Source organism: Cupressus sempervirens, chromosome 3 (genome assembly GCF_028749045.1).
Source record: "Cupressus sempervirens isolate cs-2001-9-10 chromosome 3, ASM2874904v1, whole genome shotgun sequence".
Lineage (NCBI taxonomy): Eukaryota > Viridiplantae > Streptophyta > Pinopsida > Cupressales > Cupressaceae > Cupressus > Cupressus sempervirens.
Window position 1 is genome coordinate 518,466,117 of NC_143120.1, and position 27,159 is coordinate 518,493,275.

Consider the following 27,159-nt stretch of genomic DNA (forward strand, 5'->3'; position numbering starts at 1 on the left):
CACTCTCAAGAAGAGTGGTGCGGAGAAACTCAAGCTACGCTATTATGGACCATTTAGGATTATTAGCCGAGTTGGTGAGGTGGTTTATGAATTGAAGCTTCCAGCAGACAGCAGATTGCACAATTTGTTTCATGTATCACGCCTCAAAAAGGCATTGGGTCAGAATGTTGTGCCGTCTACAATATTACCTCCCTTAGATGATGAGGGAAAATTGATCCTAGTGCCAAAATCCATCCTGGAGAGCAGAGAAAAGCAACTTCGCAGGAGGGTGATCAAAGAATACCTGGTTAAGTGGAAAGATCTACTTGTTGAGGATGCTACTTGGGAGGGGGAAGCTATTCTGCAGCACCCGGCATTGAGATTGCTTGAGGCCAAGCAATTTTAGGAGGGCGGACTGTAATGTCCCCTCTTTAGTACGACATGGCATTGTTCGTGGATTTGCCTATTACAGACTCTCGTAGGCAGAAGGGATTGATGAGAGAGTCATTTTGGCATTTATTGGGTGATTGGATGGCTCATTATGCTCTTGGAGATATTATTTTATTTATATTTTATCATCATTTTTTTATACGGGGCCTACATGTTATGATTCTAAGTTGAGTTGCATTTTTTTATATATAAAGTTATTTATTATTAAAGTGCATTATAATGGGATTTTATAATGGATGTTTCTAAAAGTTCTTAGTAACTTCTTAGAAAAGTAAATATATAGAGGGCTTGGCCTCTCATTTGGACACACCGGATTTGATAATTCTACTCCATTTTCTCTTGAGCATTTGTGAGGCTTGATAGTCTGCAAATATTCAGCATAATCCTTGAGAACGATACCTCTCAAGAGATTGCATAACTGAGGAGGTGAAAGATCTTCTGAAGGGTTGCACATTAGAAGTGGTAAATCAACCATTTCATGTTGAGCTTCAATGGTGTACTCAGATTTGGACTGAGGGTTTGCATTTTTCAGTGATCCAAGGACTGATTTTCCATCTACTTATTAGAAGAAGTGCATTGGCATTGTTTGGAGAACATTTCAGGAGTTTTTGGTGGTTTCCCAGCAAGGATCGATTTCCAACCAGAACTCAAATTTTTGCTTGTATCTCCTATTCGGCTGAGAGATTGATTTTTATATTGTGGGAGGCACTTATCCTAGCCCAGGCATCCATGTTTATAGCATTTTCGGCACATGTTATTGAAGACAAAAAATTAATATAAAAATCGCACCAGACAGTGCAGTACAGCCTGACACAGCAGCAGTGTACGGACTTCATTTTGGGTACAACAAACAGTTCAGTTTTCATCTACAGCATCTGCATTCCCAATGCAATCAACAACAAATTTCCCAGGTTCCTCTAATTCGATTGCATTTGCTAGATAGATGCCAAAATTGTAACAAGGGTGTGAACTTTCAGTTATTGCTGTAACAATCATTAAAAATCAGTCATTACTTGCATTGCATATTTCATTTTGTGTCTATTGTATGTGACAAACATTCATGATCAGCTCAAACCATACAGTCTACTTGCATTGCATACTTGTAGCAGTTTTCTAGTGCCAAACAATTACAAATCTGAACATTGTCAAAATCTGGAAGTTGTAATTGGCAATTGTATTGAACACATAAATATATTTGCACTGTTTTTTGCATCAATTTGTGGATTTATTGCTAAACAATTATCCCTCTTATCATTTTCATAATAATTTAATTCAATTGCATGCCAAGTGTTTGACAGAATGCTCCTAGAACATATTCACTGCAGTACAGTCCAGATTGCATGCCAAGTGTTTGACAAAATTCCATACTTCAGCATTGGTAAATATTAGTGGTATTTTAGCAAGGGACTTTATAAATTTGGTAATGCGATATGTCAGAAAACAACGTTTTATGGATTAACCTGATGAGTTTAGTGCAAATACAAGATACGACGAAAGCAAAATGCAAACAAAATGGTAGCATCATCTAGAATATTGTTCTATTATCTATAAATGAAAAAATCTCCCAAGAAAACAACAAATAAGTTTTCTAACACACCTTCATCCCAATTGACGTAGCATTGGGTATTATTTCACTTCCAAAGTCATTGGCTTGGAGAAAATCTTCATTCAGTAACCTCTTCATCACTTCTTTACTAATTACATAAATGCCCATACTTGCAATGTAATGAATTTCCTTTTGCTGATCGTCATTGGGACCTCCAACTAAGGTTTTCACCTGGGTTCAAATAAAAACAGCCGAAAGGAAAGAATAAGGTTCAAAGATTAGTGACATCTATTAGGACCAAAGCCTTATGGTCAAAAATGAAAGAAAAAATTAATACACTTATAAATCTGATATTTAAGTAAAATAGTTGCACCCTATGTACAAGCAACCAAATTAAGAAGACATAACACTTGTGTTTCTACCGCAGCATTAGAACAAATACATACTTCCATAGCCTTCAGTTTTTCTCCCTTGGGTTTCTCCACAAATTCAATAATGCGGCCTTTATTATCAATCTTCATCAAACCTAAGGATCCTGCTCTCTTCTCATCCACAGGCAAAGCTGCAACAGTGATGTCTGCATGGCTTTCGCGATGAGTTCGAATAAAGTTTTGATAATCCATCCGATAAAGATGGTCTCCAGCTAATATTAGAAATTCCATCACAGGATGTTCATCAAGTAGCCATAAGTATTGTCTCACCGCATCCGCTGTTCCCTAATCAACCATGTAATACAGGCAATCATTTCAAGCATATGCAAAATATTATACATAAAGTAGCTAGCATGTTCTACTTATTTGAGTTATTGATCTGATAATGGAGGATGAGAATTCCTTATAAACCTGAGATCAAATTTATTCATAAGAACTTTAATGTTACGAATAGGACCTAACACCTTACACTTTGCGATTTACAAGTTCCAAACATGTTTTAGCATTTCCAAATAGGCAGGCTGTTGCATATGAAAACAATTTTAAACTTTAAATCCCACAGGGCAAGAAAATTTTCACTAGTAGAAATTAGATGACACATACCAAACACCATCTATTAGAAATTAGATGACACATGATACCTTATGCATTCTCTATTTCTTTTGGTGCTAGTAGCTATTGATTAAATGAGTATTTACAGAATCACATTGATGAGATAAAATTTGAAACCATGAGTGGCATTGGCCTCTTTGATTTATGTGAGTTTGAGTCCATATGCATTGCTTTGCATGTACTTCCTTTTTGCCAAAAACTAGGGTGTTTTTTAGTGGTGAATATTCGTAATTTTGTGAATTTTAGAAAAAATTTGCTAGTAATTTGGCTAATAATTTAAGATTTAATGCAACCTAAATCGCCACATTTTTATTAAATTTGGCTATAAAATATTTAAAATCGCTCAATAATTTATTTTATTAAAAAATTTAAACTCAAAGATTTGCCACAATATTCAATACATGATTAGATTTTATTCACCTAAATATTATATATTATTGAAGAAATTAAAATTAATTCACGAATAATTATCATAATTATTAGTTACTTTAGGGATATATTACCAATATTTAGTTTTCACTATTGATTTAAAATATAATGTAATTCTCCTCATAATTTCTATGAGATAAAACATGTTCAATTTTGATTTGTAATATTCCATAACGATTAGCGAACTTCCTATTATTATTGAGATTCGCCAGTATTTTCTACTCAAAATTTATGATTCCAAAATAATTGTCAATGTAAATAATATTTAAAATAAAAAAAATTGAGAGATTCACCAATAAAAATAATTTGGTTTTTCAAAATAATGAAAGAATTGTCAATAATTTATATCTTTTTTTGGAGGGGGGTTTCTTAAAGTTTACCCTACTAAGAACTCAGTTTGAGTGGTGTTAGTTAACAATTTGTCCCTCTTTCTAACTTGGCTTTACCTTGACTCTAAATGCCCAAAATGTGAGGAAACAAAAGGATGTTTAACAAGAAATGGGTCAGTGTAAGTATTCTATCACTGCCCTCTGAATTAATTAGGTACGGCTCCCTATGATTTGCAATGATATGCAATGAATATGTTTTTATGAGATCAGAAGTATTGATATTATAAGCTCTTAACCTAAGAGCAGTAAAGGATAACCAAATTGTTTGGAGGCACAAACAATTCAGGGAAAATAGATTTGGACAACCTCTCACACCCAATGGAATGATTATAATAGACTATCTTAAGATTCCTGACCCTCAACTTCTATTTTGAATACAGTCTTAATCATCTAAATATGAAGAGGAAAGAAAGAAGAAATGCACATGAGGGCAAATGGAATTGCTTTCACTATCAGCCTTGAATGAAATGGAAACCAACCAATAACTAATAGATTCATATACATTTATCTTTCATTTCCCAATGAAACTATCTAACATGATATGAAATGAACAAGAGAGGAAGCAAAATCATATATGAGGAAAGTAAATAGAATCACTTCTACTGCAAATATCAAAATGAAATGGAATCCACCTAATTATCACAGGATCACATATAATTGTTCTTCAACTCTTAATATAGAGCTAATCTATGCATGGGCAACAAAACATGTGAAGAAAATACTGTAAATGGAATTATAGACCAATTCACCATCAAGTTTTCCGACCCTTTCATTATCAAATGAGGTTACATTTATAGCTAGTTGTTATCCTCTTCTAATTCTGACAGAGCAACAGTCATATAATAGACAAGAATAAAATATAAAATTATCATGATATGAGCACTTGGTATATCTTCTACTGACGATCCATAATATTCCTGAAAACACCCCATGACCTTTCAGCTTCCTGTGATTTCACAAATCCTACAGAAACCTTTTAATCTTTCATATTTTGCTATTTCGCACAACTACATATTTCATATTCCAATGGTTACTGCCAGTTTAAATTTCCATCGTTGGTCTTACACGATCTGACGATCATGATGAAACCTTTATTACCTTTGTTATGACTGTGCAACAAAGACTTTCGATGAACGAGGGCCCACAGATCCACGTGTCAACAAGTCGCTTGCCTGCATTGTTTAAAGTCCGAGCATCTTCAAAAAGCAAGCAAGTGTTCATCGTTGATCTCCCAAGATTAGACGATCATGTAAGGCTGACCCACTTCCGTCATGTCAAAGAACCTGACCAATCATAGCATGCCAATTTGGCATCCATTTTGACAATCTTCTTTTGCAACTCGCAAATTGAATTTGGCCCCACAGCTACGTGCCAGCAAGTCGCTTGCCCACATTGTCTAAACTTAGAGCATCTCTGAAAAGCGCAAAAGCGGCGTCCGTAGATCTTTTAAGATCTTACGGCTTACGAAAAAGACTTCATTGTTTAGTTTGCGATGTGAGTTCAAATTCCAACTAGGTACATCATGGCATACATGTGGCATTACTTCACTGCTTGGAAGATCTGATATTAGACTAGTTTGCTTTGTTGGCACCTCGTGACTAGACTCTGACTATGCATTGTGAAAAGTGATGGCCCACCGGACACCTAAGCTTTAGACTTTTCAACTGACCAATGAAATGCATTATTTCGTTTGTTTGACTTTGCAACTTTTCACGTATGCATGCGGATTAAAAATCAACCATAAATTTAGTTTTCAGAAAAGTCAATACTACCTCAGCCTTAGTTCCTTCACCATTTCTGCATTTTGGAACATCCATTCTGTGTTGAGTTCAATGGATCTTGATACTGAACTATTTTCATGATCTATATATCAATGTTCAACCTCAGTCTTTTAGTGTTCTCTTCTACATTTGCTCAATATATATATGTGAAAGTATATCCTTCTCTAGATATAGATCTTTGACCATTAGATTTAGAAACTTTTAGAGATGAAAGACTGCCTATCAACATAAATCTGTCTTTCACATGATTGGGAACAAGGAACATATGAATCTTTAGAACCTTTAGACCTTCTTCTCATCAAGAAAAGCATGAACAAACCCTCCCAAAACCCTAATCACCTAGCTTTGGACTGATGCATTGCTCATATGATTCCCGCATTAGGTTGACTCAAAGGGATGATGAGAAGAAAGATCATCCTATAGGCAATCTAGACTTCGACACTTGACTTGATTCAAAACCTTAAAGCAAGGATATAGACTGAAACTTGGGCAACAAGTGGCACAAACAAAGAACACATATCCTATCACAGGTGGGCAAGGATACTACTTTGATTTGAGGAATTGAAACAACGCAAGGAATAAAAGTGCTAGGCTGCAAGGCCGCTAGTCCCCTCAAACGACTATGAAATGTGACTATCCAGTATAGTCGTGTTTGAGTTAGGACCAGGATAAGCCCACACTATACAATATAACCATCACCTGCATATTTATAGATACATTAGAAAACTTGGAGATGAAAAGGAATACAAAGTCTTCAAGATCAACAAAGGATAATCTAGTGACATTACTTATCACAAAATCATAAAATATCTGTAAATTTTATTACATCATCTTATAAACAAAAAAATCAGTTTTAGGTATAATGCTCTCTTTAGTTTATTTGCCACTAAACACTTAAACCCTATACCTATTTTTAACATTCTTCTTGTATTCATTGATGCTTTCAGCACATCCTTCTTTATTAACAAACTAAGAAATCAATATGTTCAACACTTACTTTTAAGTTTTAGCCATTCACACGAATACACAATGGGTTTAAAACTTTAATTTTTTTTTACTTGAATAATGTGTATTTTTTATTTTCTAGACCTCTTATGATAACCTCTAAAAGTTTTCATTACACAGATAAAAAAAATTTCTACATTTCGTAATGATTGCAAGGAAAGAGAACTCACTTCTAACAAAAGCACCTCTAAGAATTTTTTAATGGATAAAGAATGGTTAATGTAATCCACTACTTTGGGTGTTTCACCCTCTAGTTTATTCCCTCATCTTGGGTCCCTAAACCACTACTCCAGAATCCTACAACTCTTCTCACTTTAAGGGCCGGAGATTTTTCATCAAGGTGGTAAAATAGAGATTCACCAATAGACTGAGAGGACCCAAGAGGGTATTACCAAAGATATTAATTTAATAGTGATTGATTGCAACAATCAGCAGCTACACTCACTACAGACTTGAGAACTATATTTGTCACTAAGTCGTGACAAACTAGTTGCATAAACCTCTTATAAAGTTCATAAAATTCCTCACATTTGCATCTATAGATAACGAAAGCATCCTTTAAGATAATTTCATCTGACATTACATACACAATGGTAAGGCCTCATTGCTGCTTATTTTAGACATTTACAGGACTCTACTAGCAATCAAGCTGAGAGCATGGCTCTTTTATGGGGAGTTAGATTTTCCCTCTCAATTGGCATTCAAACTTTAGAGATTGAAGAGGATTCTTCATTAGAAATGGAAGCCACCAAAGGGACTAGGACCCCTAGATGGTCTGTCCAAGGTATAATTGAGGGCATTTTCTCCCTGCTCAACAGATTTGACGAGTTTACTATTTAGCACACTTACAGGGAAGGAAATGTTGATGCTGACCATATGGCCTCTCTAGGGCTGGACCATGTTGATATTAAATGTCAGAAAGAGTTCTCTACCCCCTATGACTCACCTTTCTGATAAATGACACTCCTACACAAGCTCATGAATGTTAACAAAGCCATGAACTGGACCCTTATGGGGGGCTTTGTGGTGCTCTTAGACATTATTAATGGTCTTTTAAAGTCCTACCCGTCAGAAAACATGTTTTCTTATGTTTTGAATTGGCCACATGGACATATTCTTCTAAGCTTATGTGTCCACTCTATTTATCATGAAGATATTATGGGACACAGACATTATAATTCATACCACCTAGATAAAAGTGGGATATTTGCAAGGCATGGATTTTATTAAATCCCTTTCCATGTCCGAGAATATCATTTATCCTAGTCCTTACCTTTTGAACAACTTCTCGCATGAGGAAACTACCAAAAATGAGTTGGGTGATGTCAAAGGCATGAAGTATAATAAATGCACTCATTATGATTATTTTTCTTGCCTCTATACAATCATTTCCAACAAGATCAAATTTGTGGTTTTTCTCTCATAGTGATAATGCCCATTTCTTGAGCCCTACTCTCTATAACTACTTTAGCTTGCCCTGTGTTACCATGGAAGGAGACCACAAAAGGGTTGACACAGACAAGAGTGAGGAGTGGAAGAATAATGGGACAGTCTAGCATATTACAAGGAGGGCGGAACATCACCATTTACAAAATATAGATGAATGGACACAATGAGAGTCCGTCGAAACAATTTGTTAATTCTTGGGAGGCTAAAAGGGTTACTATGGGCAGAATCTTGTTTGAGGTCAATAAGGAGGTGATTGTGTAGGCTACCGGTCTTCAACTGAAGGGTGCAAGTGGATAAAAACCAGCAAAATTTTGGATGCTATTGGCCTTAACCAATTCTTTCACAATGGAGAACAACTTGTCAACGGGGTGACTATGACCGTGAACAACTATTGGAATCATGTGACCATGTATGCTTGGTGGTGATGAAGTTTTTTACGTTGGAGGGGCATTTCGGTGTGTACTACTACCATCACCTCTTCTCTTTCAATCATTTTAGAAACTATAATGCACTTTTTGTTCCTTTTACTTGTTGCATTTGCTTGAAAGCTCTATCAAGGATGTGGTGGAAACCAAGAATCACAGCAAATGTTTTATCATTTTACACTAGGACATCATGTTTCGTCTCTACCACTTGCGCTTGGCCCTTTGTCCTCCCTGCTTCCTCTACTCCCTCCTCACCCAACATAATGGACACTCCTAGCTCTACTCGAAAATATCTCAAAAAAACTAGCTAGAAAACTCAGCGAGACTTTCCCTGATTCTAACAAGGGTAAGCATGAAAAGGGAAAGATAAGGGCTGTCCCACCTCCTAAATCTAAAGCTAAAACCTCTAAAATGCCAATTTCAAATTGATTTTGATGCTGAAATTACCGAGGAGACTAAAACCCCCCATAGGTCCTCCAAACTTTGTAAAACCAAAAAAAGAGACCAACTTGAAATAGGCTTCAGCCTAAGATGATGGTGATGAAAGTGAGAACTGTTCTAAATCAAAAAATGTTGCGGAGGAAGAAATTCTATTTGCCTCTAAAAGCAGTGAAGTTTCTAAGTGGTGCCTAAGACCGTTGTGCTTACACCGATGAATATTCAATTCCTTTGACAGAGATTCAAGTTCATCAATTGAGCCAAACTTCGAAAATTACATGTTGTGATGGATTGCGGTGAATAAAATCTTTCCAGGGAATCATAGTTCCTTATTTGCTGGACCTATGTTGGTGTCATGTTGCTAATCAAAGTAATCAACGTAGAGGAAGGAGATGGTATTACAAGTTCCGTTGAAGTGGTAATAGACAAGTCTATATTCTTGGCCAATGATTAAGCCTTAATGCAGGGATCAAAAATTTAGGAGGCATCCCTTATACGGATAATTGACGTGTCATTTGAGGTTCATTTACAAGACCCTAGGTTAGTTTTTTTTGGAGCCATTGGTTGACGCAAATCACATTATTGGCATCATAGTGAACGTTCTAGTCCATGTTTTTGCAATACTGGCACTTTATCTTCTCTTTCGAGCCTTGCTCCTTTGGTGCAATTTCATATTTGAAACAATTTTTTAAAATTACGTTATTCTCCATTGTCGTGAATCAGGTGGCGACCAAGTAATTTTACTATCACATACTGGGAGGAAGCTCGCTCAAAGTTTGTTGGTAACCTCAATTGATTGTGGCTATGTGAAAATGGCATGCTTAATATTCCAACAATAATATTGTTTCCGTTGTGCGTTGAAGGAAAATTTCCATTGCCTACCCTACGGAGGAACATATTGGTAGTTGCCAGTAACACGATCTAGAAGTTGTCGTATCTATAGATTTCAAGTGGCAAAGATGTTACTAGAAAAGATGTTAGTTGCAAGATTAGTTATAACCAAGAGAAAGGCGAGAATTTAGTTGTCTGCCAAATTGCATAACAGTAAAAGAGTTCCAGAGCAACATGCAATGGGACTTAAGACGTGAACGTGGATATTCTTTGTGATTCTTGAGTTGTCCGAGTTGGTGTGAGCAGAGATCAATTGCCGTTACATAATTCCTTGGAGTTCTGTCAATAAAACCAATGGGCAAGATGCCAGATTGTCATGTATGACTATGGCAAGAGTTTAAATCGAATGTGTCAGAAGCTAAGTGAAAGGAACAGATTGTCGTGTAAGTTTGGGGCTAGTATAATATTGATAGGAAATCATTGAGATATCAATATTTCTCTACTTGCGAAGTGGAATCTATTGGTTGACTCCCTCGCCTTCAATGGGTCCATATAGCTTGTTCTTCCTAATGTTTAAGGCAGAAATTTATGTGGAACTCTCTTCAAGCCATTTCTTACTACGGTAAATATTTAATAATCCAAGGTGGTCATGACTAGATTCTGTGAAAGTATATTGATAGCGTAGCACCAGAAAATATCACGCAAGGAGAAGTAAATCATTTCTTTCTTCTTCAGTTACAGACATTTGGTGGTAGATTCTGTTTAAAATATTGGCTGGAAGTTTGGGTACCTTGTAAGAAGCAGATCGCAGCAGATTATTCAATCTGAAGAGGACACTTTAACTGTTAATTACAATCAGTATTGGTCATTGGGACACAATAATAGGGCAGTACAGTAGTCAATCTTAAGGGATCAAAAATACAAAATATTGATCTTCTGTAAACAGATAACAGATTTGGGTTGAAGCACAATAAGACAATGGAAAATCTGAAACACAAGGTGTTTTCAAAATGTTAATTCCGTAACTTTAAATCATACTAATCTGATTACAGATCGTACTGATCTATTCTTGCATTAAATCCCTTCTTAAGTCATTATACAATTGTCTCATCTTCTTAATAGGTATCGGCGCCTATCTTGGACAACTAGTTTATGAACTAACTAATCTCCTTCATTAGTTTAGGTACAAAACTAAATCTTGCTTGGAAAGTCGTCGATTTTGAGAGATCAGTCAAAGTGGACTTTGGAAGGGACATGTCCTTTGTAAGGACATGCCCCTTGGTTCTATATTTAATAGGGTTTGGTTGTAGTTAAAGGACACACAAGAAGAACATACAGTCTGCTCCTTAAAGAAAATCTGCCCTATACAAATACTTGCAGAAATAGAACATTTCAGAATAATATAATACTATTGATATCTCTCTATACAAGTCTATAACAAGTAAGATCATCTTCAGCAAGCACTATAGAAGGTATTGTCTAAGTCTGATTCACAACAATTTGTAAAAACTTTACATGGTATCAAAGCTCTGGTAGTCGAACCTAGGCTCTGCAAATTAAATAATCAGACTTGATATATATCTAGCATCATTCTTCCATCTTTAATGGCATATACAATCAGACCCAAGGACAGTTTTGATGGGAAAGATCACTTTGATGATTGAAAATTCAGAATCATGATGATTCTTAAAGAAAATGATGTAAAACAATTTGTTGATTCAGCATCCAAACAACCTATTGTTGAACCTAATAAAACTATTTGGAATAAAAGAAACAAGAAAGCCATGCAGATCATATTAGATGGAGTGAAAAATGAAATAGTACCCATGCTAACGAAACATCAAACAGCATTTCATATGATGAATGCATTATTAAATGCATATGAGGTCAACAATGCAACTAGAGTCCTCGCACTAAAAAGGCAACTAAATCATATACAGATAAAGAAGGGAGAACTGATGAATTCTTACTTCCTAAGGGTTGCCAGTCTAAGAGATGAACTTGCAAGTATAGGAACCATAATTGATGATAAGGAACTAACACTGATGGCCATAGATGGGTTACCAGATTCATGGGAAACGTTCGCACGAGTAAGTGTTGGAGACAATCTTCCTGACTTCAATAGACTTAAGGGAGATTGTCTTCAAGAAGAATCCAGAAAACTTAAGAAAGGGGAGAAGTTGAAAACTGAAGACGAAGAACTTCATGTTCTTAACACAAATTCCTATAAAGGTAAGAAGAAGCACTTCAAGAAGAACAAGGATAATCAAAAGAATGACAAACCTAAGAAAGATGTATCCAAAATAAAATGCTTCAAATGCGAAAAGTTTGGACACTACAGATCTAATTGCCCTAAGAATTCTAAGCAGCAAGTACACTATACAAACATTACTAGGAAAGAAAATAACTATGATCTTGAGAATCATGTATTGTATTGGCTCTATAAAATGAGGTCTCAACTAAAGCATGGGTGATTGATAGTAGATCATCTCGACATATTACAGGATACAAAGAAGCACTAGACTTTATATCGGAAAAAGTTAATAGCGAAGTCACCATCGGTGACAATTCAGCACATTCTGTCAAAGGAATTGAAAATTGCACCTTGAAACTAAAGTCAAGTAGTTCTCTACATCTCAAAGGAGTACTCAATGTACCAAGAATAAAAAGGAATCTAATCTCGGTTACAACACTTGAAGATGATGGACATAATGTTGCCTTCATGGATGGTAAATTAATGACTTGGGCTAAGAACTCCTCATTTAAGAAGGCAAAATTGATTGGTCAAAGAAAGGGATACTTGTATGAATTAAATTCAGAACCTAGTTGACCCATTCAAGCCTTAATTCATGAAGCTGTTGATATAAACAAAATATGGCACAGAAGGTTAGGACATCTAAATTTCAAAACCTTATCAACTATGGAGAAGATGGTTACTGGTTTACCTAAGTTAAATAAAGATCATTCAAGCATATGCAAAGGATGCACTCTGGGTAAAAACACCAAAAGTCCATTTCATGATAGCACTAGAAAAACTAACAATGTTTTGGAATTAATCCACTCAGATTTATGTAGACCTATATCTATTCCTTCTCTTGGAGGATTTTGGTACTATATACTTTTTATAGATGACTTCTCTAGGAAAACTTGGATTTACTTCTTAAAATGTAAAGAATCAAAAGAAATCCTTAAGAGATTTAAAGAATTTAAAAACTTAATTAAAAACTTATTAGGACATAAAATTAAAACTCTTAGGACTAATAATGGAGGGGAATATACCTCAGTTTTGTTTAAAGAGTTTTGTAAACAAACAAGAATTAACAAAGAGTATACCATTCTTTATAAACCACAACAAAATGGGGTAGCAGAAAGGAAGAATAGGATTATTATCATAGTTCCAAAAATCGCCATGAAATCACCGAAATCGCCGAAATCGCGATAAGATTCATGGCTCCCGATTTTTTTGGAATCGGAAATCGCTGGTGGCGATTTTTTCGCGTGAATCGCCTGAATCGCGAAAATCGGCGATTCATGGCAAAAATCGCCAAAATCGCCATCGTGAATCTCCAGAAATCGGCCGCGGCAGCAAGGATAGAAAGTTCAATTTTAAAAAAAAAACACATGTTTTATTTGCTTTCTAAGTTGACTTTCCTCTTTGTTATAACCCTAAAGAGCCTTCTATTTGCTTAGTATGAATAGAAGAGAGGAAGAGTGAGAGAGAAGAAGAGAAAAGAGAATCCATAGGTTTCCAACCGGCAAGAAGGAAGAGCACCAAAGAGATCAGAAGTCCATTTGGGGAGGCCATAAATTGCATTGGGAGCATTAAGGAGTCAATATCAACACTCCTCAACTCATTTGCAAGAGGTAAGTGTTGGTTTTTTTTTTGCATGTTAGTGTAGTATGCATTTTTTGTTAAATTTTTTTAGTGTTCATTTGCAAATCTTGAATTTTTTTATTTTTAGTTTTACTAAATTGCAAACTAGGGTTTGTTGTTTTGTAGTTTTTGTTTATTAGTTGCAAACTTTGATTTTTTACATAAATTTTTTTATTGCAGCAGCCCTTTGCTTTCATTTTCCAATTTCCACAATGGGTAAAAAAGATGAATGCTGGAAATATAATGAAGAGTTTCCTGGGAGAACCAAATATCAAACAAAATGTATATTTTGCAAAGAAAAAATAAATTCGGGAGGTATCTATAGATTGAAATACCACATTGCTGGCATACCTGGCCATGATGTCACAGTTTGCACTCAACAAACCGCTGAGGCAAAACGCTCTTGTTTAGTGGCATTAGAAAAAATTGAACAAGACAAGTTGACTAAGAAAATGCAACTTGAAGGGTTAAGAGGTATTGGCTCCCGTGCTCCCACATCCGCAACCGCATCTACATCTGCAAGTGCATCTGCATCAGCTTCCGCATCCGTAGGTTGTGTTGGGGAGGGTTCTTCTAGGCCTCCTTTTCATCCTAGTGCTAGTGCTCATGTGAGTGTTAGTGGTAGTCGGTCTCATACTGAGACAAAGTCCAACACCAACCTATTGCGGCCTAGAGTGCGGAAAAGCAGAATGGATAGTTACTTTGTGCCCCGCACTACTCCTGGCTCCCAACCCACGCTTGAGGGCATGAGTTTGAACAAGGAGATTCATGATGCTGCCAGAAAAGAGATTTGCAAATTCTGGTACTTTTGCAACATTCCATTTATTGCAGCCAGGTAATTGATTCTTTTTTCTTTGTTATCTTCAAAGTTAAAGTTAAAAGTAAAAGTAAAACTTTAATTATATCTACTTGTTTTATGATTTTAGTTTTTGACATCTAAATTTCTAATCAATATCATTATCTATTTGTGACAGGACTCCTTATTGGCAGAACATGATAGATGCAGTTGCCATTTGTGGTCCGGGGTTTAAAGCCCCAACTGAGGCTGAGTTGAGTGGATACCTCCTGGAGGAAATGGTTGAGGATATGAGGCATGAGCTTGAGGACAACCGAAAGGAGTGGATCGAAAAGGGTTGCACCATCATGACTGATGGTTGGACAGATAGGAGGGGAAGAACACTCCTCAATTTTCTTGTATCCTGTGGAGGTGATTGATCATTCTACTTTCCTACATACATAATTTTGAATCGTGATTGACTATTTCAAATTTTGATTTGTTGATTGCTAATAGTAATTATAATTCGTTGTTTTGTTACTTGTAGGATATACCATGTTCCTCAAATCCATTGATGCTTCTGCTCATGTAAAAAACGCCACATACTTATGTGAGGTTATTGAGGAAGTTATAGCAGAGGTGGGGGAACAACATGTGGTGCAAGTGGTGACGGATAATGCAGCAAGTTATGTTGTTGCAGGTAAACTTTTAACTTTTTAAGTTTTGAAAATAAATTTATTTGAATTTTGAACTTTTTCTAATTCTAACTTAGAATTTCTAAGTTTCCTAAGTTCTAAGTTCTAACATGTTTGAAATTTGAATTTCTAATTATCTTAAAATTGTTGTAGGCAAACTTTTGATGGAGAGGCACCCCACCATATTTTGGTCCCCTTGTGCAGCACACTGCCTTGACCTCATGTTGGAGGAAATTGGCAAACTTGAGTGAGTCAAGTCATGTGTGGAAAGGGCAAAAAACATATGTAAGTTTATTTATAATCATTCATTTGTCCTTAGCACAATGAGGAAGTACACAGGAGACAAAGAGTTAGCTCGTCCAGGGATCACGAGGTTTGCCTCGAATTTCATCACCTTGCAGTCCTTGTTGACATCAAGGGATGATTTGAGGAGCATGTTTGTTGGGCAGGAGTGGATTTCATCTTCCTATGCTACGACCACTGCAGGGATAGATGTGGTGGATTGCATATTTGATGATGATGGTTTTTGGAAACCTGCTAGAGAAATACTTAAGGTAATTTTATTGCAATTTAACATTTAATATTTTACAGTTTACTATGCTAATTGTTTAATGATTTAGTTTTACCTTATATTATTGAATTATTCTATGTTTAAGTTTTGACTCAAATTTTTGTTTTACTTTATATGTAGGCCACTGAGCCTCTTGTATCTCTCCTACGAACTGCTGATGGGGAGAAGCCCTCTATGGGCTACATATATGAGGGCATGGATAGGGCCAAGGAGGCCATTAGAGCTCAGTATGCAGGAGTGCAGGAGAAGTATGCCCCTATTTGGGACATCATTGATAGGAGATGGCAGAATCAGCTCCACAGACCCATCCATGCAGCAGCTTACTTTTTGAATTCGGCATTTCGTTTCCGTCCTGACTTCAAGGCGGATGAGGAGGTTCTCACCGGATTATATACAGTGATCCAGAGGTTGAGTACTGATGAGGATAGCAGTGCTGCAATTATTGAGCTTGATAAGTTCAATAATAAAGAAGGGCCACTTTTCTCTAGCAGGGTAGCCATAGATGCTCGGGAAACAATACAGCCAGGTAAAAATTAAATAATATATTCAATGTTCATGAATCTAGATTCTAAACTTAAAGTTGATTATGTAATTTTAGAGTTAACTTGTAATTTGTAATTTGTAAATGAGACTAATTATTTTTATTTTCCCTTATTTCAGATAGATGGTGGCAAATGTTTGGGGCCACAACCCCAAAACTTCAAAAAATTGCCATTCGTATTCTGAGTCAGCCAAGCAGCGCTTCTGGATGTGAGCGCAGTTGGTCCATGTTCGAGCACATCCACTCGAAGAGGAGAAACAGGTTGACAGTGCAGAGGTTGAATGATCTTGTCTTCGTTCATTACAACCTCCGTCTTAGGATCAGACAGATTTTGGGCACTGACTCCTCTCCGATCATTCTGGAGGAGATTGATCCAGAATCAGAGTGGCTCACAGAGGTTGTAGATCCAGTCTTCACTGAGGAAGACCGTGCGTGGATTGACCAGGTGGATATAGAGGCTGAGGCAGCTAGAGCACGTTCTTCAGGCATTGGTAGACGCACACGTGCACGCACAGACACAGGCCCTAGCGACATTCGTGAGCCCATCTTATATGCGGGAGATATGGCTCGACAGTCCTCTAGGACCTACATTAGACGCCTTGCTACTAGGCAGACTGGATACTCAGAGGCTGAGGCTGAGGCTGTAGCCGAGCTTGAGGATGATGTTGAGGATGATGATGACTATGAGCCTGAGGCTTGAGCTGGAGCCTTGTTTTTATATTTTGTTTACAGATATTGATACTGAATCATTGATAGACATATGTTTCAAAGTTTCAAACTTTCATGGATCTTCATCTTAGATTCTTACATAAATTTATGATTTGATGTCTTATGGATCATCTTACATACATTCTATGATTTAAATCATTATGATCATTTGATTTCTATTTACTTCAGCTAGCCTACAATTTACATTTTAGAATCCTAGATAACATAGTTACGTATGTGATGGATTTTATGTTTCATGTTTATGTATGTTAAGTTTTAACTTCTATTTGATGATGTTATAGTGTGCTTAAGTTATATTCAATAAAGGGTGCATGAAATAAGTTTTAAATTGTTAAAATCTTTAAATTTAAAGGGTTTTTTCAAATTTGCCGATTCATCGCCGATTCATTGCCGATTCACGATTCGATTCGGCCTTGCCGATTCCGATCCGATTCCGATTCACGTTTCTTTGATTATTATAGAAGCTGCAAGAGCTATGATATTTGATCAAAATCTAAAATATTATCTTTGGGCAGAAGCCTCCTGTACTACTGTCTATATTCAAAACAGGAGTCCTCACTCCTACCTTAAAGATAAAACTCTTGAAGAAGTCTTTACTAAGGTTAAACCTAATATAAGTCATCTTAGGATTTTTGGGTGCCCAATATATATACATGTTCCAAAAGAAAAGAGAACTAAGTTAGAACCCTCAGGGAGGAAAGGTATTTTTGTAGGGTATAGTGGAACATCTAAAGCATATAGAATTTATATACCTGGTCAGAAAAATATTGAACTTAGTAGGGATGTAATTTTTGAAGAAGATTTAGCATTCAAAAGATCCCTAAGTTCTAAAGATCCCTCTCCCTTACCTAGTTCTGAAGAAAATACTAAATTTGAGCCTCAGAGAGAGAACATTGAAGAAATTGAAGATGAAATTCAAAATCTCAATCTTGAAGAAACTCAAAATTCTAAGAAAAGACTACTTTGGGCTATTAAGACTGTAGAGGAAGCACAAGACTTTGAAGCACCATCTAAAACTTCCAAAGAAAGCAAAAGACCCAAAAGATTTTCTAGTTATGCAGTAAACATGGGTAATTTGTCTAAATCAGAACCAACCATATGTTTCAGATGTTATTAAACATACAGCTTGGAAGGATGCCATGACAGAAGAATATCAATCCATTATGAAGAACGATGTTTGGGAAATTGTTCCACGACCTGAAGGAAAATCTATTGTTTCTTCCAAGTGGATATTTAAAATCAAGCATACTGCTGACGATAGTATTGAAAAATATAAAGCCAGATTCATAGCTAGGGGATTTTCTTGGAAAGAGGGGATTGATTATGAAGAAACCTTTGCTCCTATTGCCAGATACACCTCTATAAGAGCAGTCCTAGCTATTGCAGCATCAAAGGGATGGAAAGTACATAAGATGGATGTAAAAACAACATTTCTGAATGGAAAGATCACTGAAGAGGTATATTTTGAGCAACCTGAAGGATTTGAAACTCATAACCCTAAAAATTTTGTTTGCAGGCTCAAGAAAGCTCTCTATGGGCTTAAATAGGCTCCAAGGGCATTGTATGAAAGAATTGATAAGATCTCACCAGCTTAGGATTCTCCAAGAATGAAGCTGATCCAAATCTATATTATAAAAGGGATAAAGATGATATTGATAATTTTGATACTGTATGTTGATGATTTACTAATAATAGGTGATGATCATCTCATAGATCAATGCAAGAAAGATCTAATCAGAGAATTTGAGATGAAATATTTAAGACTCCTTCATTACTTCCTAGGATTAGAAGTATGGCAAAATTTTGACAGCATCATACTCAATCAAGGAAAATATACATTAGATATCTTGAAGAGATTTGGAATGTGGAACTGCAAGCCTATGTCTTCTCCCATGGAGACTAATTTACATAAACTTAAGGAAGCAACTGCAGAATCACCTTCCATAGATTCTACTCTTTATAGACAGATGATTGAGTCCCTTATGTACTTGGTAATTACAAGACCTGATATTTGCTATATTTTTAATGCATTAAGTCAGTTTATGTGTGAGCCAAAGGAGATTCACCTAGTTGCAGTCAAACACATCATGAGATACTTACAAGGCACTCTTAACCTTGGGCTCAAGTATGAGAAAGTTGAATTGGACCTACATGGATAAACAAACTCAAATTGGGCTGGAAGTGTTACTGACAAGAAAAGCACTTCAAGATGTTGTTTCAGTTTAGGCTCAACAATGATATCATAGATATGTAGAAAGCAGTCTTCAATAGCACAAAGTTCCATGGAAGCCAAATACATTGTAGCAACGATGGCCTCTCGAGAAGCAATTTGGCTTAGAAAGTTACTTGTGGGATTATTTGGTCAAGCCATGAATCCTACGATTATTCATTGTGATAATCAGAGTTCAATCAAGCTTTCTGTCAATCCAATTTTTCATGACAGGTCCAAGCATATCGAAATTCCTTACCATTATGTAAGAGATATGGTAGACAAGAATACATTTGCACTGCAAATCAAACAACGATATTCTTACCAAGCCTCTCTCTTGAGTGAAGATAGATCACTTTAGGAAAAGGCTTAGTATAGTTGAATTGTAATACATTTATATTCTTTATATTTTTATTTTAAAAATAATTTTATTGTCAGGGTATTGACTGTTAGGGGTTCCACCATTTGTATTCATTATCTAAGAGGTAACAGTCTCTGAGATAATGAACACTAGTATAAAAGACATTATGAGAGATGACGACCTCTTAGACAATGTGCTAAACAGTAGAGATTTACTGTAATATCTAGATAAGTTCAAGATCACATTGTGATGTAGACATTGTTATGCCTATAAGTCACAATTTGGATAAGGGAAGAATTTTATTATTCTTTGGAGTTTATCCTATGTTCTGGTAGATCTTAACTCATAATCATGTTGTGATATAGAAATATTAGTACTTATGAGTCACAACTTAGATAAATGAAGAATTTAATTATTCTCCGGATTTATCCTGTATATTGTATTCTTTGCAATATTGTTATCACTAGTATCAATGATATGTCATATCACAGGTTTAGTAATATGGTATCATGTGTTCAATGATACCACATGCTAAGAAGATTTAGATAGATATAGAGTATCAATCCTTGCTTGTTCATCTTAATTGATGTTGCTAGATATGATATCTCTCAGTATGATTATCAAGTTAAGAGGCAGTTTTAATTACATAACTTTAAACCATACTGATCTAATTACAGATCGTACTAATCTGTTCTTGCATTAAATCCCTTCTTAAGTCATTATATAATTGTCTTATCTTCTTAATAGGTATCGGCGCCTATCTTGGACAACTAGTTTATGAACTAACTAATCTCCTTGGTTAGGTTAAGTACAAAACTAAATCTTGCTTGGAAAGTCGTCAATTTTGAGAGATCAGTCAAAGCGGACTTTGGAAGGGACATGTCCTTTGTAAGGACATGCCCCTTGGTTCTATATTTAATAGGATTTGGTTGTAGTTAAAGGACACACAAGAAGAACATACAGTCTGCTCCTTTAAGCAAGTCTACCCTATACAATACTTGCAGAAATAGAACATTTCAGAATAATATAATACTATTGACATCTCTCTATACAAGTCTGTAACAAGTAAGATCATCTTCAGCAAGCACCATAGAAGGTATTGTCTAAGTCTGATTCACAACAATTTGTAAAAACTTTACATGGTATCAGAGCTCTGGTAGTCGAACCTAGGCTCTGCAAATTAAATAATCAAACTTGATATATATCTAGCATCATTCTTCCATCTTCAATGGCATACACAATTAGACCCAAGGACAAGTTTGATGGGAAAGAACACTTCGATGCTTGAAAATTCAAAATCATGATGATTTTTGAAGAAAATGATGTAAAACAATTTGTTGATTCAACATCCAAACAACCTACTGGCAGAAATAGAACATTTCAAAATAATATAATATTATTGACATCTCTCTATACAAGTCTGTAACAAGTAAGATCATCTTCAACAAGCACTATAGAAGGTATTATCTAAGTTTGATTCACAACAATTTGTAGAAACTTTACACAAAAGATTTTAATGACACATTTAACAGTGAACAACTAAGAGATTTGAAGAAAGAAACTAAGAGAGGGAATGGACTGTATATCATTGGGTGGCAACTAGAGTCTCTTAAATGTATGGATGATCTTCCTTCAAAATTAGAAGAGTTAGATTCATATCTATCCAAAATAGATCAGTCTGATTGGACGGTTTTGAATTGGGCCTTGCAACCTTCAATGGTTGCCTTAGTACAGTCCAAAATGTTGGAGCATCTGAATAATGGTGTGAAAACTTACAGTTGCCTCTTGTTTGAGTGAGTGTTAGGATAACAGCTCCGGTTGCAGCTTATGCTGATGACATCATGGAGAAGGTCCTTCAATTGATAATGGACAGCTTATGTGGATTGCAGGAAGACAAAGGCCCTACCTTTGGTAAGAGGACTAAGATATTGGATATTATGGCAAAAGCTAGATTTTTTATCATCATGTTGGACCTTCGTTGTGATCGAATGATACTTCAGATGTTTCATGGTTTCTTAAGTGGATATAGGAAGCATTATCCAAATAAAGTGAAGGCTTGCATTAAAACTATCATGTCATTAATCCTTGATGAGAATGATGACATATGTAAGCAATTAAAATCTGATGTGTTGGTGATATGGAGAGAGGGGAATATAATATCACATATAGCTTACGAGCTTGTGGAGGAATTAATTGAACATAAGTTTGATATGTTCAAGGAGTTTATGACTGAATAGGAGTTAACATCATCAAGTAAACAAGTTGTAGGATCTCCAAAAATGAGCAAAAACCAAATGAGAAGAGATCAGATTTGTTTCACGTGCCAGCAAACATGGACAGCTAATCACATTTGTAAGGGGTATAATGATGTTGAGGCAAAGAAGGAAATTCAGGCCGGTAAAGAAGAAGATAAAAATCTCACAACCTTGCCCCTGCAAAATATCACAAGTATTGGTTATACAACTCTCTACATTGGTGACTTGGAGTTGGTTATAGAAAAACATCTTGAAGAGGATGATCTAATTGGAGGAAAGAGCGTGTTGGAGACTTCAGATGATGATAATTTGTTTGAAAATGATAACATGACAACCACCTTCTCATTGCACACAACTCAATCAAACAAGGAGCTTGAAGCATACGATGGCATTGATGACATCCTTCTGAGGAGTGATGAATCATGTATTTTTTATGACAATAACATGTAATACCCCAAAATTGGCTCATTGCCATCTCAACCAATTCTGGTCTATTTCTGATCGATTCTAAAATCCTACGTCACTAGGCAATTCTCATTCTGCTACTCGCTACTTGACTTAATTGTCAAATGCAGAAAACCCTAATCTGCATTCATCATTTTTCCTATTTAATTCCTATAGTACTCACTCATATTAGCCACATTAAACCTATTTGATTTAAATTTAATTTAATCTAAAGTATTCATACTTTATTAAATTAAATTCTCCTAAGGCTAATGTACTACGGGGTTAAATTTATTTAATTTAATAAATATGCCTATTTTAATTAATTAAACAAAATTATTTAATTAAATGGAAAAGTTATTTCTAATTAATTAAACGAAGTTATTTAATTAAATAGGAAGTCATTCCTAATTAATTAAATGAAGTTATTTAATTTAATAGAAAAAGTGTCTCTAATTAATTAAATGATATTATTTAATTAAATAAAAAAAGGTATTTATGAGAGCATATCTCATTTTATTAAATTAAATATTCTTCCTAATTCTCCTCTTTAGTTCAAAATGGAAATTCCTAGATAGCTACTGATCGAATTAGAAGTGACCTAGATCACTTGCTCTCACACTGAAGTCTATCTGAGCTAATTGACTCTTACACTCAGATCTAAGCCAGTTAACTCCCTCTAATTTGGGAATCTTCCATCATAACTAAACTTTATCTTCAATCTTGTCCGTCCATCTGAATTGATCTCAACCGTTGATGGATTCCTAGGTTCTATTTAAGAGACTCCTAATTCCTCATTACAGAGGTTGGAATTGGAATAGTATTGAATTGTTGTCGAACTAAATACTCATTTCGCTTTCTAGCTTTCACATTGCTATTACTTTTAAATTCTCATTTAAAATAAGAATGCATACATTTAGCTTAATGTCTTTTATTTCTTAGATTAATTGCTTGCACTTCATCTAGATTACTTACATATCATATAAGCTTAATTGCATTTAAATCCTTCGTTCTTAGAGGGTTTGGTTGCCTACACCTCAAATCTGAGGACATTAATTAAGCAAAATCCTTCTAGATAGAAGGCGACAAGTCACTCTGTTGGTTCTTCTTAGATGAACTATTCCATGTTTATTCCAGGATGATTCCAAAGGTAAAGACTATGTCGAAGTGTCTGTGAGGTTCAAAGGCCCATATTTCACGAGAAAAACAGAAAAAAGAAAAAAATGTGCCTTGGTGAAAACCTGGAAACAGGCACCTTGGTAGCAAAAGTAAAGAAAAATAAATCTGTCCTATGGTGAAAACCACTCATGATGAAAACCTGGTAAATAGGCGTCATGCATAATTCTTCCATCCATGACATCCTATCATGATCTTGCTTATCCTTCAGATGTCCTCATTCCTGAAGTCATTCACTCATAACCTCCATAACAAACTTTTCTATCCTATTCAGTTAACCCTTTGGTCTTGATCAATGAAAGAAAGAAGAAAACTCAGTTCTTAGCAATCTCTTGACATGGTCATTTTCATGGATTACTTACACGATACCCTTCATTACACCATGAGCTTATATTGTTATATCCTTTTCCCTAGCTTGGGTAATCTTGTGAAGGCTTTCATTGAGGGGAACATTCACCGCTTCATACTCCTTGCCTATCCATCTCCACTTATCCACCAACTTGCTACTACATATTGTCCTGCACCTTGCTAAGACACTGGAACAAAATCAAGGTAATCCTTCTTGCGAGCTAGTAATCTCTGAAAAAGTTCTAATAATTTGAAAAAATCTAAAAATTGCAAAAAGTCCTGAAAAAATCTATTATTTTGGAGGAAACCTAGCAATAGGCACCTTGGTAATAACAAAAAAAAAATTGAAAATTCCAAAAAATGCAAAAAAAATCAAAAAAAAAGAAAAATACAAAAAAAATTGAAAACAAGAAAAGTGACATTGGTGAAAACCTAGAAACAGGCATCATGGTAGCAAAAAAGAGAAATTTCTACCAAGAAGGTGAAAATCTGGTAAACAGGCACCTCTTGTTCCCAATGCTCCATTTTGCAGCACATCTTCTGGCTATTCTGTACAATCTCTTTCATGCTTTCGCTTTTCTACTTTTCCTACTTTTCGCTCATGTATCCATGGATTGAGTCTTGTTACAACTCGAGGGCATTCCCCTTTAGTGTCACTCCTTTCGAGATTCTCCTCATAGAATCTCTTTTGTGATAGTTACCAATCATTTTGGATGTGTCTACCTACTGTCGCTAGTGTCACTCTTTTCAAGATTCTCCTCATAGAATCTCTTTCGTAACAGTCACCAGTTGTTTCCGCTGTGTCTGCCTATTGTTGCTTGGGTCACGTCTCCAGATTCCTTTATGAAAGATCTCTCTTGCGTCAGTCACCAGTCGTTCTGGCTGTGTCTGTCTACTATCGCTCAATCCCCTTTAGGTTCTTCATCTTGAAGATTCCTCTTTGACCTCAGTCACCAATCGTTCTGACTGTGTCTACCTACTGTTGTCACCCTACTGAAGAGATTTCTTTCAAACATCCTCTGGACACTAATACTTAACATCAATCCCAAAAACATTGAACTCAAAAATGATATACTTGTTTGAATTTGCTGAGCATTTTCTTTGTTTGCTTTGTTTTGCTTTATCATATCTCCTCGAGCAACTCGATGATTTCATCTTCGACTAGAGAAATAATGACTGGGGGCATAATTTTTTCTTTGCTTTCTGTCTATGGTTTAGTTCCAATAAGCTGATCTATTCCTATAAAAGGAGTGTCCACTATAAGAGCCTCCATCTCGTATTGGATGGTCGTGTGTACCTCGACTCCTTTTATTGGAATATGTCAGTAATGTTGGTTCTTTTCCTTGTTTGTTGAAGTGAACTCTTCATGCTACAGTAAATACTAATACTCGTCTTGGTAAGTGAACGTACGGGTCACTGCGAGTATATCTAGCACACTTATGTCTCAGGTTACGAACGCAAGGGTCGTTGCGGACAGAATAAATACTGAACACTTAGCATAAGATAGATCTCTTGTGTGTTTGGTGTGTCTGCCATGCAAGCAACATTCAGGTCATCCTAGCGTTGATGCTTTGATGCTTATGTTAACTTGTTATATTAAAAAGGATAAATGTTCTGGTCATTCTAGCTTCTTGTGCCTCAAATGCTTACATTTAATCCTGACAAACCTATAACGTATGTTCTATTCATATTCCTATGATTGCAATGTCAGTGGGAATTGTATAACATATGAGCTTTGTTCTATGCCCAGTGATGATAAATTGTTGAGGCTCAATAACCAGACCTAGGGTTGCATTTAACAGTCTTGCATTACATACTTCACTTGCATAGGCACACGATTCAATTACAACTCTGTTCCCATCCTTTGTGATGAGGAATTGTTGGCTTCTTCAAAGTATCATGTTCTTCACGACTGCACAAATAATCGATTAATCACTCTCTTGGCTACTTTGACCGTTCTGAATCCTTTTTCGGGATCGAATTTGAAATTTGACACACCTAAGTGCCTCAAAAACGCGTTTTAAAATTTTGGGGACCGACGCAATCGAACGCTTGTGCAGCTCAAATCTTTCTGATACTTTGCGATTCTTGGAATTCTTTCAACACTACATTCTTCATGTTTTCAAAACTGATTTTGGAAATAGTCAACTATGCTCAATTATGGTCAACTCCTTGGTCAAACTTGGTCTTTTGGACCTTGAAATCACTTTGGATTGACTTCCAATTTTCTTCAGATCATTTTGATCTCTTCATATTTTCTTTTGATCATTCTGATCCTTTCTACAATCTACTACATCTCAGATTTCTTCTGTATCTCTTTGTATACTACTTTACATCATATTTTTGGTGTGTCATCTTTCAATTTCGCTCCTGAGGGGGCAGGATGATTACATCATTGAACTTGAATTTCAAATCAATCTGAATCTTCATCGCTTGGGACATCACTCGAGGCATCTCATCACTCGGGGCATCTTGCTCCCTCCTATCTGGCATCTTTGCTATCTATCTTATCTTTTCATCAACTGATCAATCTTATAACAACTCTTCTCAGAGTTTGATGGACAAGTATTGGGACAATCTAAACCCCGACTCCTGAGGATCAAGCCTCGTTCTGAAGATGATTCTATGACTTATAATTCGATCTTGCTATCTTTTATTAATCTCAAGTATCTAGGTGTTCTATCTGGATCCTTAAAGGTTAAGCTCTGTTCTGGAAACAATCTTTTAAATGCTATCAATTTCAAGTATCTAGGTGTTCTATCTGGATCCTTAAAGGTTAAGCTCCGTTCTGGAGATAATCTTTTAAATGCTTATCAATTTCAGGTATCTAGGTGTTCTATCTAGATCCTTAAAGGCTAAGCTTCGTTCTGGAGACAATCTTTTAAATGCTATCAATCTCAGGTATCTAGGTGTTCTATCTAGATTCTTAAAGGTTAAGCTCCGTTCCGGAGACAATCTTTTAAATGCTATCAATCTCAAGTATCTAGACGTTTTGTTTGGATCCTTAAAGGTTAAACTCCGTTCTAGAGATAATCTTTTAAATGCTTATCAATTTCAGGTATCTAGGTGTTCTAGCTGGATCCTTAAAGGTTAAGCTCCGTTCTGGAGATAATCTTTTAAATGCTTATCAATTTTAAGTATCTAGGTATTCTGCTTGGATTCCTTGGGATTAAGCTCTGTTCTAGAGATAGTCCTTAAAAGGTTATCAATTGGTCTCCGTGTCATCAACTTCGGAACCAATCTCATCTTCGCATCATGCTTTCTGATTTTCTTTGAATTGAACGTGCTACTCGCACATTCATTCAAAGAGGGGCAAAATGTAATACCCCAAAATTGGCTCATTACCATCTCAACCAATTATGGTCTATTTCTGATCGATTCTAAAATCCTACGTCACTAGGCAATTCTCATTCTGC

General features: G+C 35.8%; 3 protein-coding genes across 3 annotated transcripts in view; 2 read left to right on the forward strand and 1 right to left on the reverse strand.

Moving 5' to 3' along the window:
* The window catches only part of LOC149567456 (glucose-1-phosphate adenylyltransferase small subunit 1, chloroplastic/amyloplastic-like), a 60,740-nt gene that overhangs the window by 26,329 nt on the left and 7,252 nt on the right, over positions 1-27,159 (reverse strand). Inside the window, exons 3-4 of the mRNA XM_089820640.1 lie at positions 2,422-2,691; positions 2,027-2,206 (exon numbers count right to left, since the gene is read on the reverse strand). Coding sequence (XP_089676766.1) covers positions 2,027-2,206; positions 2,422-2,691 — 450 coding nt within the window. The remainder of the gene's footprint in view (positions 1-2,026; positions 2,207-2,421; positions 2,692-27,159) is intronic.
* LOC149567457 (uncharacterized) lies at positions 13,469-15,390 on the forward strand. Its single transcript, XM_089820643.1, has 5 exons — positions 13,469-13,629; positions 13,820-14,474; positions 14,614-14,846; positions 14,962-15,114; positions 15,263-15,390. The coding sequence occupies exons 2-5, from the start codon at positions 13,852-13,854 to the stop codon at positions 15,358-15,360; spliced, it is 1,107 nt and encodes a 368-aa protein (XP_089676769.1). The 5' UTR covers positions 13,469-13,629; positions 13,820-13,851; the 3' UTR covers positions 15,361-15,390.
* LOC149567458 (uncharacterized) lies at positions 15,433-17,112 on the forward strand. Its single transcript, XM_089820642.1, has 3 exons — positions 15,433-15,663; positions 15,801-16,206; positions 16,341-17,112. Exons 1-3 carry the CDS (start codon positions 15,433-15,435, stop codon positions 16,919-16,921), a joined length of 1,218 nt encoding a protein of 405 aa, XP_089676768.1. The 3' UTR covers positions 16,922-17,112.